This window comes from Aptenodytes patagonicus, chromosome 12 (assembly GCF_965638725.1).
Source record: "Aptenodytes patagonicus chromosome 12, bAptPat1.pri.cur, whole genome shotgun sequence".
NCBI classification, from domain to species: domain Eukaryota; kingdom Metazoa; phylum Chordata; class Aves; order Sphenisciformes; family Spheniscidae; genus Aptenodytes; species Aptenodytes patagonicus.
The window spans coordinates 13,416,265-13,436,640 of NC_134960.1; the positions used below are offsets into that span (position 1 = coordinate 13,416,265).

The 20,376-nt window shown below is 40.4% G+C and overlaps 1 protein-coding gene across 2 annotated transcripts in view; it reads left to right on the forward strand.

The window, feature by feature from the left end:
• The first annotated feature begins 1,800 nt into the window (after positions 1-1,800).
• Positions 1,801-20,376, forward strand: part of LOC143165858 (tetratricopeptide repeat protein 1-like) — a 33,254-nt gene continuing 14,678 nt past the window's right edge. The window contains exons 1-5 of one of the 2 annotated variants that reach the window (XM_076349655.1): positions 1,801-1,847; positions 2,481-2,813; positions 14,391-14,451; positions 16,346-16,458; positions 19,102-19,138. In XM_076349655.1, coding sequence (XP_076205770.1) covers positions 2,490-2,813; positions 14,391-14,451; positions 16,346-16,458; positions 19,102-19,138 — 535 coding nt within the window. In that variant the 5' untranslated portion in view covers positions 1,801-1,847; positions 2,481-2,489. Of the gene's footprint in view, positions 1,848-1,883; positions 1,989-2,480; positions 2,814-14,390; positions 14,452-16,345; positions 16,459-19,101; positions 19,139-20,376 lie in introns of those variants that run through there. The other variant, XM_076349653.1, reaches the window with a different exon arrangement.

Below are 20,376 nucleotides of genomic sequence, written 5' to 3' on the forward strand. Positions count from 1 at the left end.
CAGTGATCAAACAAATTAAGACCAAACATGAATCTGACATCTGAATGTTCAATTTCTACCGCAACTTGGAAATGCCAAACATCCCACAGGCCCTTCAGGCTTGAATCAAAGCCTGGTGATGTCAGTTAGAAGTTCAGAAGTCAGGACACGTCTCAAAATATTTCTAAAGGCACACCTCCTCCTCAGCACCTCCTCGTATGGGATAGATACACTCCAGTCCACTAATGGAGTTCTGCCAGATTTAATACTTTCTTGGTATTTTAGCAATGGTGGCTGGTAACTCCAGAAGAGCTGATATGGCTTTAACAGTCAGCATATTTCCCCACAGTATGAGGGGAAAGAAGAAAGAGAATCGCCCTCTCAACAAAAGATTGATTACCTTCCGTTTTTGAGAACCCGTGTTCTCTGAGGGTAATCCTTGACCATGTCCTGCTGATCAGGACAGATTCTACCTAACCCGAATCTGCAACAGCCTATATAGTGCAGAGGCTTTTTGGTTGTTGTTGCTTTTTTATATTGGTTTTTTTTTCTTAAATTTAGAGCATTTAAGAACTTATTTAGAGGAACATTTTGAACTTTATCTTTCATCAGAACTTGCTTACTGAAAAGCTGTTTAGAGCAAGAAAAACCTCATAAGAATATGCCTTAACTGCCTCATGGCTTGGCATAGTGATTTTCAATAAAAAGGCATTGCTTCACATGCCTTTGACTTCAAAACTTGTGAAAATTCAGTTTTGTTTCAAAATTTGGGCATTAACAGTTGTGGGGTACACAAGGAATGCATGCGAAACAAGATGAAAGGGAGTTTTATTCCAGTGCTTAATTACATAGAACCCAGTTTTCACAGGTCACTGGAATAGAAAAACCAAAACTGAAGTCCGTGCTGGAAACAACCAATTCACGGTGCCTTAGAAGTGATACAGCTCTCACATGCATGCTAAATAGTCACTCACTAGACAAATGAGCCACTAGGCTAAAGTAGTGCAGGCAACAGAACCTGAACCAACATCACCCATCTGCTGCTGCAGATATGATCCCTTTTTGTCCGTCTACCAAGGCTCTCCCCTCTAGTATCGTCTCACTTTTTTTTTCAGCTGATCACGTTTTCACCCCGATTTATCTTTTCAAGCCAGGCGGCACTTGCACCTTTCCCACTGTCCACCCGCATCCCTAGCTGTGCCCTGTGCTTCATTTACCACACGCCCCCCATCCCTTAACCGCTGCCTGGGGAGCCCGAGCCGTGCCCTTACCGCGGACGGGGAGAACTGGAGCCGGGCCCTACCATCCCAGGGACTGCCCACGGCTTTAACTGCGCCTGATCCCCTGAGCAGCCTCCCCGCATCCTCAGCGCTACCCTGCACCCGGCCCAACAGGGGCCTGCCCCAATGCGACCACCGGGGCAGTTTCAGGGTGTAACTTCCGACCTTGCAGTGAGCCCAAATAACCACAAGAGACCCCCTTCCAGGTGCGCGAAAGGGCTGTGCAAGCGGCCCGCCTTAAAAAACTCAACCTCAGCGCCCCACGCACACGCGAGTGCGGCCTCGGGGAGAGAGAGGCCACGGCCAAGGGCGAGGCACCTCTCCTCTCCTCACCTCGGCTCGGCTCGGCTCGGCTCCCGCCGGGGGCGGCCGCCGCCCACACCCGCCCTCTGCCTGAGGAGGGCCCGCGCCCCACTGGCGCGAGGCGCCCCAACCCCGCGCGCGCTGTGCGTCACGCGCCCTCGCAAGACTGCAAGTCCCAGCCGCCTGCGCGCGGCCTCCTCCTACTGGCTGGCGCCGGCAGGAAGCGACCTGCGGGGTGAAGGGTGAGGAGCGGGAGGCGAGCGGCGGCCGGAAGGGAAGGCGCAGGTCTCTGCCCGGGGCCGGGGGGGCGCCCTGGGCTGGGGTGGGCCCGGCCCGGCCCGGCCCGGCCCGGCGGGAGGCGGAGGTGTCATGGGGGGCGCTGGCCGCAGCCCGGCCCCTTCTCTCAGGGGGCGGGACAGGGCTGAGGTGACAGAGCTAGGAACGGCTGCCGGGGGCCTGGCTCTGGGGGGGTCGTGACGAGGCAGAAGGGGAGCGCGGTGCAGGCGGGGCCTGGGGCGGCGGCGGCGGCGGGGGGGGGGGGCTCGGGCTCGCTCGCTGCGCGCAGTCCGCAGGGGGCCGGGGTGGGCGAGGGGGTGCTGAGGCCTGTGGGTAGGCAAGTGTGTGTGACTTATGTCCCACTGCAAAGGAGAAGCCGTAGCATAGTGCTGTGCCGGTCCTGGGAATCGGAGCTTGTGAATTAACTTATTTATGGGAACAGTGTACCGGCCCCATGTCGCTGTATAGTGTGTTGAAGAAGCATATACAAGTTGCTCCCTCCCCCAAGGGCTAATAGTTTCCCTCAGGTGATGCCAAGAGTACTTTTAAGTACTTTAGAGATTCGTTTGCTGACAAGGCATTTATATTATGTTTATTGAGGGTTATTTCTTTGTCATTTCTAAAAAACCTAACTCCTCCAAGGAGTCCAACATGGAAGAGTTTAAAGATGCAAGTCCACCTGAAGAATTACTTGATCACTTAAAGCTTTCTGATCAGAAGTCTTCAGAGACTGGCCCCAAAGATGCACAGAATCCCAAAAACATTGAAGGTGGATATACACCATCCTCAGCCAAAGATCCCACAACAGCAGATGAGTGTTTCCATGACTGTCACGACTCCTTTGAGGCAAAAGAACCTATGCTGGATGATGAAGGGAATTTACGGAATGATGAGAATAGCTCAAGGAAGCAGACAGAACTAGATGAAGAATACTTACTAGAACTAGAAAAAGATATGCCAGAAGAAGAAAAACAGGTAATCCAAAATACCAGTGTTGAATATAAAAAGATATATTTTCAGTGTCACGTTTCTGAACGGTCTGTGACCATCATGAAAATGGACCTTTAAAACTCTCTTATGTGTCTAGTTTTACTGTTCTCAATTTCTTCTTTTAGGTAACAAGTATTTTTGTTAGCTTTCCTTGCTGTTCTTAATCATCACATTCTGTTCCAGATTTTTGTCTACTTTCACCACCATGTAAGGTTACTGTGACTCAGAGAGATTATAAGAAACAAAAATCTCCCTGTTGCGTGTTATTTAGTTGTGTGCATTCATTGTTTTTGCCTGATTAGCTGCAAGGTGCTTTTCCAAAACTCAGAGCAGGTTTCAGGATAGTTTTCATATCTGAAAGGCTAGTTTAAGTAATACAACTAATTGGGATTAAATTTGAAAGTATCCCTATAGATTACTTAAGCTTTAAACAAACAAAACACATTAAATGTGTGGCTTTGTTTACTTTCAGTGTGGTTACATTGGACAAAATGTTTGGGTAACAAACTGGATAATGTTGTGGGGAGTAATGAAATAGGTCTTGGGGGGAAGTCCAACAGCCTCTGTAATGGTGTTTACTCCCCTGTAAGTCTGTGTGAACCAGTTTTTTTGACCCTCAGTCAGTGGTGTCACTTGACAGCAGTTAGTTTTCAGGGTTCTAAGATATTATGGTCATCAACTAGTTAGAAAAAAAGAACTCTTTTTTTTTTTCTAACTTTGAGAAAACTTGTTAAATGACGTTCAAGGTTACACTCTGTTCACTTGAGTAATGCGGTGATTTCTGCTGGTAATTATGTTCTCATAGCAAATGGTAGAAGGCTTTCTACTGATTCATGGATTTTTTTTTTTTCCTAATTTTTTTTCAACTTTAGTTTGCAAATGGTGGGGGACTAAAGATACTAAACTAAAATCTGTGTCCCAACATACAACTCCTGTAATTTTTTTTTTTTTAAACACTATTTTTGACAAGTTTTATAGCTTGGCCTCTTGAACAGATCATGTTTCAAAGAACTGATCCTCTTAAAATCTGATTGAATTATCCAAACAAGCAGTTACTTGTGCTGAAAATTGAAATAGTGATGAAAAGTACTACTATATTCTTTGGCAGTTGGGGAAAAGATGGAATTATGACATATTGTAACTTACGTGAAGGGAAGACTTCAGCAAACTTTATTTTATAGTCCTGTAGGCATGAATTAGATCTTATTTTAATAAAGGAAATAGAGTCCTAACTGAAATGCTAGCTGCACAATTTGGATCCAGGTAACATTGAATAACTGATTATGATGAGGGAAGGAGAGAGCGGAGTAAGGAGTGGCAGCTGACAAGAGAAGATAGGCTGTATCTTAGGAAAGCATTACTTCGTAGTGGAGGATAGTGTATTGTATAGCTGTATAGTTTATGTTCTGGAAACTCACAAATCACCAGGAGCAATAGAAGAAATTGCTACTGCAATGGACAAGTACTACTAAAATGAGACATTTGATGAAAAAGAAGAAATGAAGGGTCATACCAAATTAATTTTTTAGAAGTGCTTAAAATATTACGAATGTGTCAGTGAATTTATAGGGGCTTATTACTCTTGTACAGGCAGGCTGATCTTTTCTAATTCAACTGACTTGGTAAAGCTGGACCACCTTTCTTAACTGTTGGCTCGCCCTGTCTGTGTTGTATAAGTAAATAAATGCTGGCTATACATTGCCCAAAAAAGTTGGAAAGAGGGAGAGGCTTGGCAGTAACTTGACTACACCATGGTCTTACTGCCAGCTACTGTAAATAGAGAATGAGGGGCAGAAATATGCAGAGCTAAGATGCCGGAGGCAACCAAACATCTAGATTGTTTGTTATAAACCAGTATAGCGAAATTTAATCAAGTTGTGGCTCAAGTAGTTCCTTTACTGGTAGGGTGGGATTTCTGACCAAAATACATCAGTGAAGACAAAAAGGTAGTTTTTCATCTGTAGTACAGATTGTCATGTTATTGTAGAAGTTCCTTGAGGTGGAAAAGCAATATGGGACTAGTGGGAAAGTGGAACATGGAATATAATCTCCTTGAAGTAGGAATGAGACTAAATGTAATGCTTGTCTGCTGCTTCACCTTGTGGAAATCGCTTCATAGCTCGCTTGCTCTGCTCTCAATTTTGACATCTGTAAAATGGGCATCATGATGCTTGGCAGTTGTAATACTTTGAGATCTAATAAGGAATAATGGGGGTGGGGGGAAATCTCAAGAGGTTATCTGGTGCATCCTTTGCCCCAAAAGGGCCTCTGAAGAGGTCATCTAGTCCAACCCCCTGCTCAAAGTTAGATAAAATAGATCAGCCTGCCCAGAGCCACGCAAACATCTCAGAGCCTGGAGATTACACAGCCTGTCTGGGCCCCTGTTCTAGTGTTTAAATACCCTCACGGTGTTTTTTCTTTGTATTTAATTAGAATCTCCTTTGTTGCAACTTGTGACCACTGGCCCTTCTTTTTCTACATGCCTCCAGGAAGAGTCCATCTCCATTTTCTCTAGCGATGAGGTCTCCCCTGAGCCGCCTTTTCCTAAGGCTGAACAAACTCAGTTCTTCTAAGGCTGTCTGCTTAGGTCATGGTCTCCAGTGTCCTGACCATCTTGGGGGCCCTCCGCTGAACTACCTCTGGGAAGTCGATGTCTGTTTTGCTTTTTTTTGTATGGAGGGGACACCAAAACTAGGCACTCTCCAAATGCATTCTCTCAGGTAATGAACAGAGGGAAATAATCACTTTCCTTGACCTGCTCACTACACAGAAAAACCATTATCACATTGCCCTTGTGTCTTTTCCAGTTTAGACTAAACAGTCCCTTTTTTCTACTTGTATTTATTGCTTGTACGACAAGGAACATTGTCACAATGAGGCTTCTGCAGCAGCCTATAACTTGAAGGCAGCTTGAGAGTTTCATAGGCAAAATGCTAAAAGCTGGGGGAAATGATGTCATAGATTTAAACTGTAGAAAGATCAGCAGGCCTGGAAATTGGGTGTCTTAGTTTTCATGCTGCTCTTGTTTCTGTTTTATTGTTAGGCAATCGTTTAATTTTGCACATCAATTTTTACCTTCTGTAAAGTGAGCGAAAGAATTGTGAATGTTGAATACTTGCATTCAGCTTTGTGGAACTCCATTGAAAGGTGCTATGGGAATACAAAATAATAACTGTTTAAAGCTGGAAAGATTTCCTTAGAGAAAGTATGGAGACAGCTGTAGTTCTCATCTTTTTGTAGGTTTATTTCCAGTGGTATTGAGTAATTGTGCCTTTCAGCTTAGTTTATGATTACACCTAATGAAATGGAGGGATTGCATCTCTTAGTATCACCATAACTGTTAGATTGGCAATACTTACATTGTGAACTTTGTTTATGTTCCATAGAGAGCTTTCTGAGTGGATTATATAAGCCCTCTTTAAAATATAGCTATTTTTTTTCTCTAACAAAGTATTGTTGGTGTCTCTTACAAGCAGAGCTTGAGAAATCCAGAAACTAGAGATGAATTAGAAGCTTACAGCAGTTGTTACAACTATTGAAGTAGCCCATTTGCATGATCTTACCCTGCATCACCTTACATTCTCTGTGTAGTAAAACCATGGGGATGGGTCGTTCCTGAATTGCCGCTGCAACTTTCCTCACAGTATTGGGAATTGATGGCTACAAATTTTATTTTATTTTTATATAGAACATTTCACTTTTAAAAATATTTTTATTATAAAAAGAATCTGTTAAATGATGCAGCTTTTAAGAAAAAAATACTGCAGTTACCACCTGAAAACAGCTGCTGTACATACATTTATTCAGAGTTTTTAAAACATTTTAAACTTCCTTCCAATTACTCAAAAGGTCGTTTTTGAGAAGAAGGACAATATTTTTTTTGCAGCTGGAGAAAATGAGGCAGAAATATTCAGAACTTGTTTGTTTGACTGTTGTGACCAGACACTCAGCAGCAGTGCTGTGTTTGCTACTTAGGCAGTCCTTGATCAGTCATTCTCAGCCCCCTGCTGCCTTCTTCATTGTGCTAGCACACCTCTCTGTGTGAATGTGCAGTGAACCAGTTACGGGGAATGATTCAGATGAAAAATAATGCTGTATTTTTAGATCAAGGGCAGTGCTGGTAAAAGTAGACATCAAAAGGCAGCCTTATGATGGCATACAGGGGTAGATGGATTTTCTTCGATTAGACTACTTGCCTAAATAAGAAAAACTTCCTATGAACTGTGGTTGCAGCACCAAGCATAAACTATGTACTCAAGTCATAAGGAGAGCTGGATGTTAGCCCTGCTCAAATCACATTTATGGAGCTAATAGCTAGTTTTGGTTGGTTGGTTGGTTTGTTTTTTTGAACTAAGCCCATTGTTATGTTTTAGCAGCTTTAACAAACCGGTTCTTTTGAATGATGTTCTCCAATAACTAGGCTATAGAAAAGAAAGTCTCTAATTTATTCTGGAGATGCAAAGACAGATTCTAGTCCTTGCTCTGTGTATTTACACGTATCCTATGTGCAAGCTTTCATGGTGCCAGGTCTGAGCAGAAATTCTAACCCGTGCAGAAGCTGCTGCAGAGATCAAAGTGAAGGAGCAAGTGGTCGTGTATTTTCTCTCAATTATATTTCGAGAGCCCCATACAGTGAGATTTTAATTTTAAGCAACAGGACTTACTTCCAGTACTGATACCATAAGAAGTCTTCTCTGCACAATGAAGCAAAATAAGAACTTGAAGTGATATTAAGACACAAACCTGCAAGAAGTAATCTTAAAAACAGATGTAGCATAGAGCCTGGTTACTTGCCTGGACTTGCAACTCTGAGTGTTTTAAGAATTAAGCAGCCTGAAACAAAATTCACTTTTATAAGATTTTTGTTGTTGTTGTTGTTTCAAAAGCATGCTGATTGCTGCCTCAGCAGAGGCACTGAGCAGTAAATTGCTTTTGATGCATTACAAACAGATTTTTCTGGTTAGTTGTCATTGACAGTGATGGCTTTGACGTTGGTCTAGTCTGCAGAATTAATCAGAAGACACCCAACAGCTGTTACATGGTAATTGTTTCAGTCTGACCCGGTCTTCTTCTGGAGGCACACCCATTAATTATGAGTTTATCCAGCAGCAAGATTCCGAATCCCTCATGCTCTTCCATCATGACAGATGTTGTCTTGTTCTTTGGGCCTTGTCTGGCAAAGACTTAAGCACCTGGCCTAGTAATCTCTTATTTTGGATATAGAACACTCCTTTCTAGCTGCTGTAAGACCCTGGAATAAATATCTAATATTCCTCAAAAGCAGATTCCCTTCTTTGGGTTGTTGCATGTGCATTAGAGCTACAGCTGGCTGTAATCATGCTCAGCTTCTATTTTAACACTAGGAAATGTGTCAGCAAGACAAGGAACACAGCTCTAGTAGAGGAGATTCTTGATTAGTATCTTGTTAGCAGCTCTGTAAGAATTAAGTGAAACTGATCTTTGAGAAATAGTATTTTTGAGTTACACCTGAGATTCTTTTTTCATTTCTGGGCTAAGCAGTAAAACTTCCCCCCCCCCTTTTTTTTTTCCTATTTTCTACAGAAGTTCTAGAATGTGTTAGAGAACATTGTCTTAATTGATAAATTTCCTTTAAGCTGCTCCCCTCCTCACCCTTTCTTTCCCATGCTTCAGGTTGATCCCATTGTTCTTCCATGAACTATAGCTTCTGTATAGAATTTGCTTTTCCAGGGGTTGAAGAACTGACCTGGGATTTCTTCTGAGATGACTTCTCAGGTGTAGTCATTCATTTCAGCATTTGGTGTTTTCCTAGTTCCATCTGTTCAATATAGTATAGTAACCTTGACTCTGTCAAAGTTGCTGCTTTTTCTATAGTATTTACAGAATAAAAGCTAAGGTACTAACTGGAATATAGGGTACAACGAAGCGAGTCATATTTTGGAGCAGTCCCAAGCATTGATCACTTGGAGATAGTCTCAGAACTCTTTCCAGAAATAATTATGTGGTTGGACCAAAAAAACCAGATTATTAATACATGAGACAATCCAACTGACTGCACAGCAGTAAAATTTATTACATAAATTACTGATAAATACCAATAAGGATTGTATCTTTTGTTAACAATTCTCATCAGCATTCAAAATTATTTTGTATAGCAATAAAACTTGCAAGACAATTGGGTTTTGAAGGCGTCACAGTGCAATCTTGTGAAATCTAATAAAAGGTGATCCTCTTATTCAAATGACCTACTTCAATAACCTGAATCCTCTGTACAGTACAGCACCAGTACTAAATATGCTATTGTTTTGGTAAAATTGGAGGAAAAGATGGATTGCTACACTAAAACTGCCCTGTCTTATGGCTTGCAAAATAGAACAAACATCCCGTTATATTTTCTGAGTTAATCAAAGCTTGGAGAAGTACATTTGAGAAGTATATCTGTATCAGCTGGAGTAATTAATTCCAAGTGCTGGCGAGAAGAACCTGGATAAAATCTGGAGTTATAATCTCCCTGTGTGATTTATAGTTCCTTGCGTTACATTTTTAAACTAAAAACAGTCTTTTGCTGGATGGCAATTTAATAGAAAGAGTGAAAAAGTATACCTTCATCTTTCTTTCAGTGGTGCTATCTGATTTTAGTCTTATATTCATTTTTGCATTTCTCTGAAAGATGCTGATACTATCAAATCGAGACCTTTTCAACTTGTGGTGGTGATGGATTAAGTGGTCAGTTCCACTTTTCTGTCTGAGGCTGTTGCCTCTGGAACAGGAACAACTGAATGGCGTGTATTGTCACTCAGGAATAGTCACAGTTAGTCTGGCGTGTTAACTTAAACTGACGGTCAAGAATGGATGTGACCTGTTGTCTCTGGAAGTGCTGCTTATGATTTCAGGAAAAGGTAGTGATGTGGCAGTAGAAAGACTAATGCATCTTTACCATGGAGTTAGAATGAGCAGAAGTCGGCCAGAGTCTAGCAATGCTTATTACTCTACCTCTTGAGTGTAGAGGGCAGCTTTGGCACAGTTTTCAAGTGATTCTAGCAAGATTTGAAAAAGGATTTTTTTGAGTGACTACAACCTTAAATTGAAATTCAAATTGTTGAATGCATGATACAGCAATAGCTTCACAAAACTGCAGGGGGAAGCAGATGACTACTAATGGATGACTTAGAGATAGAATTGGTATTTGAAGCTGAAAAATATATTCCTTATCTATTTAAATTCCTTGCTTCTGTGCACCCTTTGAACCCCAGTAATTTTACATTGACTGCTACTTGGTGACCTTACAAAAGGGTATATGAGATGCAGATGTGCATTGTCACGCTGTATAAATAGCCTTACAGAGAAGAGAGTACGCATTTGCTGCTCTTGACAAAACTGGAGCCAAGAACAGTTCCCTAGCAAAAGTAAATCAATTGATCAAATAAAATGCATAGGAACAGCCAGAGGAAGCATAGTTGGAAGCATTACAAACTGAGGATGTTTGTCCTTCAGCTCTCACCAGCTATATTTAAGGATTTCACTTCCAGCACTTTTATTATATTGGTTACTTCCAAAACAAAACAGCTTTCTTCTCTAATAGTAGAACAATGCTTTAATACTTTTATTTTTAACCCTGAGTTTTTTAGCAGAGTTGAGGTCCAGGGACTGTATTTGGTGGCCTTTTGTTTGAATTGTTGTACTTTATTGTTGAAGGCCAAGCTGTCTTACTTCAGATCAGGCCTTAATCTTCAGCACCTCTTGCTTGCCAGGCAGGTTTATGTTAAGATCCTAATTTCTTCAGGATATGGACGATTGTAATTCAGTATCCAAATCTGTAAACATTTCTAATCAGATCCTTTAAGAATCGTATTACTAGTTAAACATAGTTATTTCTTCTGGACTTTAAAAAATAATTTTTTGACTTTGTACATCAAAAAATAATGCCTGCCGCTTGGAATTTGCCATCTTTGTGTTAGTAAAATTTGTAAAAAACAAACCTTAAGATTTGGCTGACTTTGAATAGCAGAAAATCATAATGGAGTGTAAGTTGAGGAAGTTGTGCCTGACCCCAATGTCATTCGTATATGAGCAGCCTCAGGGAATGTAGTGGGTCAAGATATCTTTTCCTTAGGCAGAGCATTCTAGGAGTTCAGTCTGACCTACTTCCCTCGCTGAGGAAAGGGTAGCCTGCCCTGCAGCTACTTAAATCTTTTTCTGAAAAATGAGTGGGTGGGGACACTGAAATGACATTGTGCAAAATTTGTCCCAAGGACAAGTCACTTGCAATTTTTTCACTCTGGGCTGATATGACCACAGTAAACTGATGACCAGTCAATTTGCAGTTGTCCATCAAAGCTGGAAATGCAGCATATTGAGTGAAGAGGTTATGTCTTCCAACAGCGCTTTAGCTTTTGGTTGTGTGTTTTGTTTTTTCTTTTTTTACCCTGAATTTGAATGGAAGACAGATTCTAACAGCATCCATTGGAGCAGTCCTTTCAGGTTAAATGTAAATTCATCCAAAATAGTTGACTTTCCACTGCTTTTGTGTCAGGAGTTTCTGTTAAAGAAATGTATATATGGAGGAATAAATGATGTATTTATTTCACAAATACATAGTGCACTTTAGAGGGCAGTGCATTTAGGATGTGACGTGCTAATACATATGCTTTTACATTTTGTGGAAAAGCCAGAGGAATTTGCTTTTAGGGATATTTTGCTACTGTGTATCACTTGCGGGTCATACTTCAAATGCAAATCCAGAATGATGCATGAGATACCCTGTAGACCTTACCTTTTTGAAAAACACTGTGAAAACTTGTAGTTTGGAACTTAAGGGACATCCTGAAACCCGTAATACAGGGATATCTTGAAAATGTTGGTCAAGCTATAATAGAAATACTGGTTTTGAACCAGGACTGCATTGCTTGCATTGCTGCTTTCCAGGGGGCTAAGTAAGATGCAAAACCATATACGGTGTTCTTAACGATGCTGCTGGCTTCTGAAACATGCTTAGACAACACCTTTTCTGGTCAAATAGAAGTGACCGCAAGACTGTCACTGACACTTGTACGTCTGTAACAGTTATGTGACTAATAGTCCTCTATCCTTCAAGTTTGTGCAGTTTGATTCGCAGGCAAGAGGACATACCAAGGAACAGGCTTTCAGAGCAGGAGAGTTATATGAATCCTTAGCTTCCCGGTGTGACAGTCCTTAAACTCTTCAGTTGCTCAGAACTTCCATCTGCCCATGTTTCCCCAGTGAACATGGCCACACAGCCACCTCGGTCTTTCCTCTGTGCTGTTGAGACTCTAGGTCACAATCCTCTTGGCTACCTGAGAAGGAATCCCACAACTGAAGAATATTTTTTGTTCTTTTAACTCTTCTTTATATTTAAAAAAAAAAAACAAACTTATTTTCCTGAAGCCATCTTGCTGCAAATCACTTTTTATATTCGCATTTAATACTTAACTGGGGTAAACATATAATACTTTGTAAAAATTTTAATAAAATGAAACAAAATAATGATAATACAGGTAAAGCTTTTCATCCAGTGTTCCTTGATTTTAGGGTTTCTGCATCAGGAGTACTGTGACTGTGCAGTAGTTCTCATTTTATATGAAAAAAATTCTTTCATTATTGTAGAGTTGTAACTCTACCTTATGCAACAGTGAATCAGTTAATGGCACTTAAAGGCCAGTTCTAAGTAGGTCATGAGCAATGAAGTCAGTAGGGCTAGCGTTTCAAGCATTTCTTTTCTTGAATGAGGGTCATCTATGTAGATCTTTCATGTTTTCCAGCAGGATCATCATCTCCAAACCTGTTCTGTGCTGAAATCTGGCTGCTTTTTTCACTGGTATGAAAATTAATTCTATAATTACTTTCACACTATATGCATTCAAGATGTTTTAAAAATCTCTTTCTGTGGAGGGCCGACAGTGCGTGTGGCAGTGACCTTGCTGGAGCTGTTCTGTCTGGCACTTCGAAAGTTTGGGTAGAGCTTTCAATTGCAGTTATGTACTCCCTGTGCAGAACAGCAGAATCCTGCATATATACAAAGAATTTGTGCTTTCAATGCAGCTTGTGCCTTAAGTATTTAAATTTGTTTGTATGCTCATATTTAGAAAGCACCAACTGGCTTGTGTACATTGGTGCAAGTGACATTGTGGAAGGACTTGTGTAGGTTTGTCAGTCCACCCTGGAGGAAAGCCAATTTCTAAATAGTGGTGCATGTTTTGCCTGACCTATGTTTTGAGTTTTTTTTAAATGTGAGGGGCAATGAGTATTAGAAAACATATTTAATAGGTGATAGGAAAAAATTTAGTTATCTAGGCATGTATCAAAAGGGTCAGATGATATTTTACTTGTGTAATTTTGTGTGTCACAACTGAACGCCATTCCCCTGAATCTAGTTTTCAGAGCATTGTGATCTGTTATCAGTAAGATGGTGACAGTGGTCGGGTGAATTAGTTTCCAAAACCAATAAAAGCAAGAGGAGAGAACCTCTGATTTTGTATTGTTTGTCAGCTACTTGGCATAGCTGTGAGATGGTGCAGTGCTCCACAAAGGGTACTATATTTAGCTGTTTCCAAGGAGATGTTCTGTGCGATATTGATAATTGCATTAATCCTTGATTTACACAGTCTGCAGGAAAAGAAACTGCTCCTTTTCCTAGTGTTGGTTTTTTAATTGCTCAATGATCTGTAATTTGTAGACACCTTGATTTAAATCCTTTGTGTATGCATGTGTGTTGGGGGAAAAATCAGTGGTCAAATGATCATTTTTCTACCATAGAAATGATTCATGAACATGAGCATTGCTTCTTGATGTTACTGTCTTACTTATACTGCTTTGTTTTTACTTGTGTGAGGTATGTTTGCATGTGAAAGACTTCCATTGTAAATAGGTTGAAGAGATGGCTTGATGACATCCTGTGTTTTCTGTGTCAGAGGCTAAGAGCATTCATGTCAACTTCACTTGTGCCAAGAGTACTGTTAAGACATTCATGGTTGAAAACACAACTCCGCGCAGCATGTGCAATTTTCACTGTATAACAGAACAATCTTCCCGTCTCTGGGTCTGATGGTTTAGTCACTCTCTGCATAAGAAATCTTTCAGGGCAGTATTATCCATGGACCTGTTTCTAATGCAGTCAGCTCAACATGCTTTGTACATCTCTGAAAGTAACTGAATTTCTGAGGTGGAATTATTTCAAGGAAAACTTTTGAGACTTTACATCTGAAATATATTCTACATAATTAAGCTGCACTGATTGAATTAAACTGAGTTGGAAAGGACAAGCAAACAGCCAGCTAAAAAGCTAACGTATTAGTTTAAACCATGTAATTCACTATGAATGCTCTTTCTGCATACTGTTGTCCGTGAACTGGAGCTTTTTAACTGCCTTGTTGTTATACTCCAGTGTTTCATGGATATATAAAGTATGTCACGTCACAATGAGTACAAGCAAGCAATCTCGGTACTAGTTACAATTCTTCAGGTTATATTTTATTCTGATTTCCATTCATACTTTATTTGGAACTGCAGCTGACCTACTTGCTCATTTCAATTAAATACTTTGAGACATTGTCTTTTCTTTTGTAGAAAAGAAGAAAGGAGAGCACAACACTGAAGGAGAAAGGAAATGAGCAGTTCAAGAAAGGAGGTGGGTTGATAATCTTTTAACACCATATGGATGTTAGAGAATCTTAAATTAATACTTAGCCATCATGGTGATGTTGCAGAAAACTCATAGGAAGTTCTCACACCTATCATTGTTCAAATTTATCATCTATATCATTTTTCATCCAGATCTAGAGAACAGAAAGAGATAGCAGACCTCCTTAAGAGTTAAGCTTAAATCACAAAGACTTGGATTACTAAAGCAGGATTCTCATGAAAGCTAAGTATTTAAACCCAAGAACATGATACAGAATTGACTGCCTTCCAAGTGTGAAGGTTTCTTTTACTAATCAAAAAAGGCTTCCACTGTGCTCCGAGTTTTGCTAATTTGTGTGCTTAGAATTGATGCAGGACTCAGTGGCTCAGTAGCTCCCTCACACCTTTGTGCATTTGCATGTTTCTTTTTATCCACTGACTCTATCTGTTATACATTTTATTTATGTATGTGTGTGTGTATGTATATATAGACATCTGTATATACATACACACACATATATGTACGTCTATATCTGCTTACATGTACATCTATATACATATACACATACATGTATATACCTATGTGTATATGCGTATATAGAGATGTACACACATGTATATTTGTGTATAGAGATGTACATGTACACACACATACATATATTAAAAAAAAAAAAATCTAGAGGTATGTGAATTTCTAGCTTATGCCAGAACTGGACATGTTCTGAACATAGTTAATAAATAACAACAGGGTTGAGGTCAGTAATAAATAACTGTACCAATGCTTTTAATTAAAAAACATAATGGGGGAAGTGATTTTGACACCCACCTGTCATCTAATGTTCTGGTGGCTAGAGGATTCACAAAGAAACCAGGAAATGTAGATTCATACTTTCCTCAGTCAGACGGGACACAAACAAGTAACTTCCCCTTCCCAGAAGTATACCTGATAACCAGACAGTGGCCTTCCTGTTGGAGGTCTCTTATTGTGTGCTAAGAGAGCAAGATTCCTGGGGAATGATTTACCAATTCAGGCAAGCATCAGAGCAAGCAGAAGGGAACTGCTTGGACCATGAAAGCAGCAAACTGTAATGTTGGCTGAATCATCTTGTGAAGTCTCATCCATAGCTGCCTCTTGACAGATTCTTTGGCAGATCTTTTCAGTGTGCCTGTGCCTGCAAAGTGCTTACTAATCAGAAATACACAACCTTTTAAGCACCTGGGTGGTCACCAGCTAATGTGCACAGAAAGAATTGCTCTGTTTTGAGGACAATGCACTTGTCAGCTGGCAGGGCATTGTTCAGAGTCGGTATAGGGCGTTTTCACTCTTGACTCTACCTTTATTAGAAAAATGCATAACTTGATAATCCTGTGTGGTTTACCACTGGTCCTTGCTTTAGACTAGACTTGATGACGGATGACCTTCGGGTGATAATGGGTTTGTGGTGACTGACCTTTAAGTCAGTCATTGAAGATGATGTGGCAAATAAAATATCTCCATAGCTACTTTGAAGAGGTATCAGCACAGTGACATGTTTCAGCACATGCTTCCTTTCAGATCAAGGATACACTTAATCTAAAGAGATTCTATCTCTAAGGCTGATACTCAAATAGAATGAAACGATTTCAGGGATGAGAATTATATGCACATCATGCTGCACTTGTTACATTAAGCTCAGGACTATATTTCTGCTTTTACAAGGGTGTTGATTTTAAAATAATTAATTGTCATTGATTTATGTACTACTTAGTAATGTACTTTGAGAGCAGCTACTGATTCTGGTTTAATATTACATCATATGTTGAGAAATGTTTCCAAAGAAATCTTAGCCATGTGGTTCACTGACTGTACTGGCATTTGAAATAAATGGTCTGGTTTGGGTTTTTTCCTATTGCATCTGCAGACTATGGAGAGGCGGAAGACTCTTACACGAAGGCTCTGCAGATTTGTCCAGCCTGCTTCCAAAAAGATAGGGCTGTTTTGTTTTCAAACAGAGCTGCTGCAAAAATGAAACAGGTGAATATTCTTTTTATTTTATAAATGTATTGATTATATGACAAAGGCAATAATGAAGTCATTAGGGGTGCATAAAGGAGGGCAAAGGAATAAAGCTGTTCGCAGGTTTTGCTGCTTGCTCAGTCTCTCATGCTCCCAGTAGAAGTGCTGGTACGCTTGGTTTTACTGAGGATGAATACAAACCTGAAAGTTGCAATTGGAACAGCTGTTCAAAGTTGCTCTGCTGCATTATGTTTAAAACACTGATTTTTCTTTCATTCTCTCTATTTTAAGGAAATTCAAAGTTCATGTGGAACAGATGTCTTTAAGCATATTTTGTGTATGCAGACCATGTGCTAGATTGTTTAGAATTGTAGCTAGTTAGTGCTTTTTCTAAAAGCCTGGATTGTCATATACTTGTCTTCATTTAATTGGCTCAAATGCTTTGAGGCATAAGCAGGACTTCCTAAGCATGGCTTTATTAGTTCAGTTAGTCTGCTTCCTTCACAGTTGTTATATAGTAGGACAGACCTATATAGTAGGGCATGGTCTGGATAGAATGGCTACAGCTTTCTTCATATGTTTTCTATTCCTTGACTGGGGACAGGTGCGCAGATGTTACCAGAATCAGCAATGCAGTTACGTAGCATGGAAGGCATAGAACACAATCTGTCTGAACAGAAACTTTCACTTCTTTAGAAAGAGGAGATACTAAGAATTCAGGGGAAATTACTCCCTATTTTTGCCTTTGTTTTTAAGATTAAATTATTATAGAAAAATAGCACAGTAACTCCTGTCCTCAGTTTACCTTCCTGCAAAGCGAACTTTCTTGCAGTTTTCCTCCAGTATTGAGACAGATGCAGCTCTGTTTAGAAAGGTACCTTTGTCGTGGTTTAACCCCAGCCGGCAACTAAGCACCACACAGCCGCTCGCTCACTCCCCCCACAGTGGGATGGGGGAGAGAATCGGAAGGGTAAAAGTGAGAAAACTCGTGGGTTGAGATAAAGACAGTTTACTAGGTAAAGCAAAAGCCGCGCACGCAAGCAAAGCAAAACAAGGAATTCATTCACTACTTCCCATGGGCAGGCAGGTGTTCAGCCATCTCCAGGAAAGCAGGGCTCCATCACGCGTAACGGTTACTTGGGAAGACAAACGCCATCACTGCAAACGTCCCCCCCTTCCTTCTTCTTCCCCCAGCTTTATATACTGAGCATGACGTCACATGGTATGGAATATCCCTTTGGCCAGTTTCGGTCAGCTGTCCTGGCTGTGCCCCCTCCCAGCTTCTTGTGCACCTCCAGCCTTCTCAGTCGGTAGAGCATGGGAAACTAAAAAGTCCTTGACTAGTGTAAACACTACCTAGCAACAACTAAAACATCAGTGTGTTATCAACATTATTCTCATCCTAAATCCAAAACACAGCACTGTACCAGCTACTAGGAAGGAAATTAACTCTATCCCTGCCGAAACCAGGACAACCTTGCAGCCATATTTAGGCATAAATAAATAAATTCTTACTCAGCATAGAGTATTCTGGTTTGGCTAGAATTATTTAACTCGCTGTTGGGATACGGAATTGTTTGAGCAGACAAGGAAAAAATGGAACAAAATCTGTAATAACAGATGCTGTAACCTTTCAAATATGAAAGCTTTAAACTGGAAAACCTCCTCATAATACAGATGTTAACTATTCATATCACTGGGAAACTAATCCAATAGTCCCCAAAGGAGCCCAAGATGATAGAAGAACTGTGCACAAACTAGTGTATCTCACCAGTATAAATCAGTGGAACCTGACAAACCAATACATTACTCTGAAAATAGATTCATATTATTAATAACTTCCCCATTAAGTTTGTTCTTCCATACCTGCTGCACCCATTTGCTTTGCACTACAATAAAAGCTTGTGAGGCATTCTTCTGTGAGACAGCTTCTGTTTTATGGAGGAGAAAATACTTCCTTGGGTGTAGAAAGATTACTGCTACTTAGATCAACAATACAAGCACAGAACAGCCTAGTGGTTTTTTGGTGGTTGTTTTTTTTTTTAAGCTCTTTTAGTTTGAATGAAAATAGGATCTCTGTCTCAGCAATTTGGGTTTTGTTTTTTTTTTTCCTTCTTGTTTCATTATAAGCAGATTGCCTGGCTCTCATCTTCTAACTATGGTTGTCTGGGTGCACTAAAATCTCGTCCCTACCACTTCTGGAACTCTCATGCATTGTCCCTTGTAGAGAAAGCTGTATTAGTGCTAAAGGCAGTATCTGCTTTCCAAATGTCTCAGCTCGTACAGACAAGAATTTACCTGGGAGTCTTGGGAACTGTCTATTCCAACCCCTCAATTATTTGACAAAGGTAGAAAAGCTGTAGCTCGGTTAAGCCAAGGCCTGCAGATATGACTCAGCCTTTTGACTGTAGCTTGCTGCCGGCTGTTCAGTGCAGACCGATTAGTGGGGCAGCCATGCAATTTGAACGCTGGCAGCCTTCACAGAGAGGATGCTAATCACTGGTAAAGAGCTTTACATCAGAAGCAACGGTATGAAAAGCCTTGATTACATGAACATCCCAGTTCCTTGGAATGCCAGACAAACCTTTTTGCTTGCAATTGTAAATAATCTATTTCCCAAGAAATATGACTTAAATATAACAAAACTATTTTGTGTTCTAGGACAAGATGGAAGCTGCCCTAAGTGACTGCAGCAAAGGTATGACTTTTTTTTTCCCTGTGTGCTGCTCTTGTGCCAGATCTCTCATACGTAATTATGCCAGGTAGTGCCTTACTGCAGAGCTGTAATTTTGGGCATAAGTGTCTTTAAAGAATTTATAGAAAAGCTGTGGTGGAAGACACCTAAATCTAGAATTATTTATATTATTTATTTTGTAAAATGTCTATCAAACTTTTCCTGTCTGTAATAATTTACTTTCTATTCTCTTGTGCCAATAAGGCTGCTGTTTGTACTTTTTTAACAGGAAAGTCTTTTTATTATAGAGGCTGTTTCCTTACACCTACTATTTTAAACCCACTTCCACCTGCCATTCCCCCCAAAATCTTGGTTTAATCCCAGATTCCAAAGAACTGTGAGGCCTTATAGAATTATAAGCATTATCAAGTCCCTTTTATGCAAGGCTTTTGCTTTGTCACGAGAGCTTATGCTCTCCTGTTCTTGTCCTGCATAGCTTTTTCTCCGCAACTTCTGGTGAGATCATTTCAGCTGTGCATTGCTTTATTGCTTCCACCCACTCACCCATGCTCGAATATTTGTTAAACTCCCCATGATAGCTGGGGAAAAAAGTCCAAATTACCAATCAGAAAACTAATCCAATGGCTGCATGCCAGCACTGCTTGTACAGTAAATATGAGTTTGTACATGCTACAAGTATTCTTGAAGGTAACAAATTCTAGCTGGCCTCTGTCAGTTCGGGGGTTTGCCTTCTTTTGGTGGTGGTGCATTTTGAAAAACACTTCTGCTAATTTTCTATTGGCTGAAAGGGAATCAGTCTCCTTTGCAGCAGTGAGACTTAAACCTACCATCGCTTGACACTCCCCAGGGACTTGGCTTACAAACTGCAATGCAACACTTGGAACACAGCAGAGCAATTCACACTAACCTGCAACTTGCTGATGGTAGCATTGTCTTTGTCCTTCCAGAAGAAATAAGCTAGAATATTTAGCTAGATAATCCTAGATTTAATTGTCCTGAGAACCATTTTAATGGGTTTGTAATTATAAAATGGGCAGTCTTTCATATTCCCTCTTTCTATGGTGAAAAATGGATGAAGAAATTCTTGAGAAATTACCATTTGCAGGTTACTGTTAAGTTTAGCATTCAGTCTTAACCGCATCTGTAAACACAGTCATGGCTGCCAAGGGAATAACGAGAGGAAAAGCTTAAATTCAGTCAGCATGCCCCTCTGCTAACTTGCAGAGCTAACAACCGTTTGT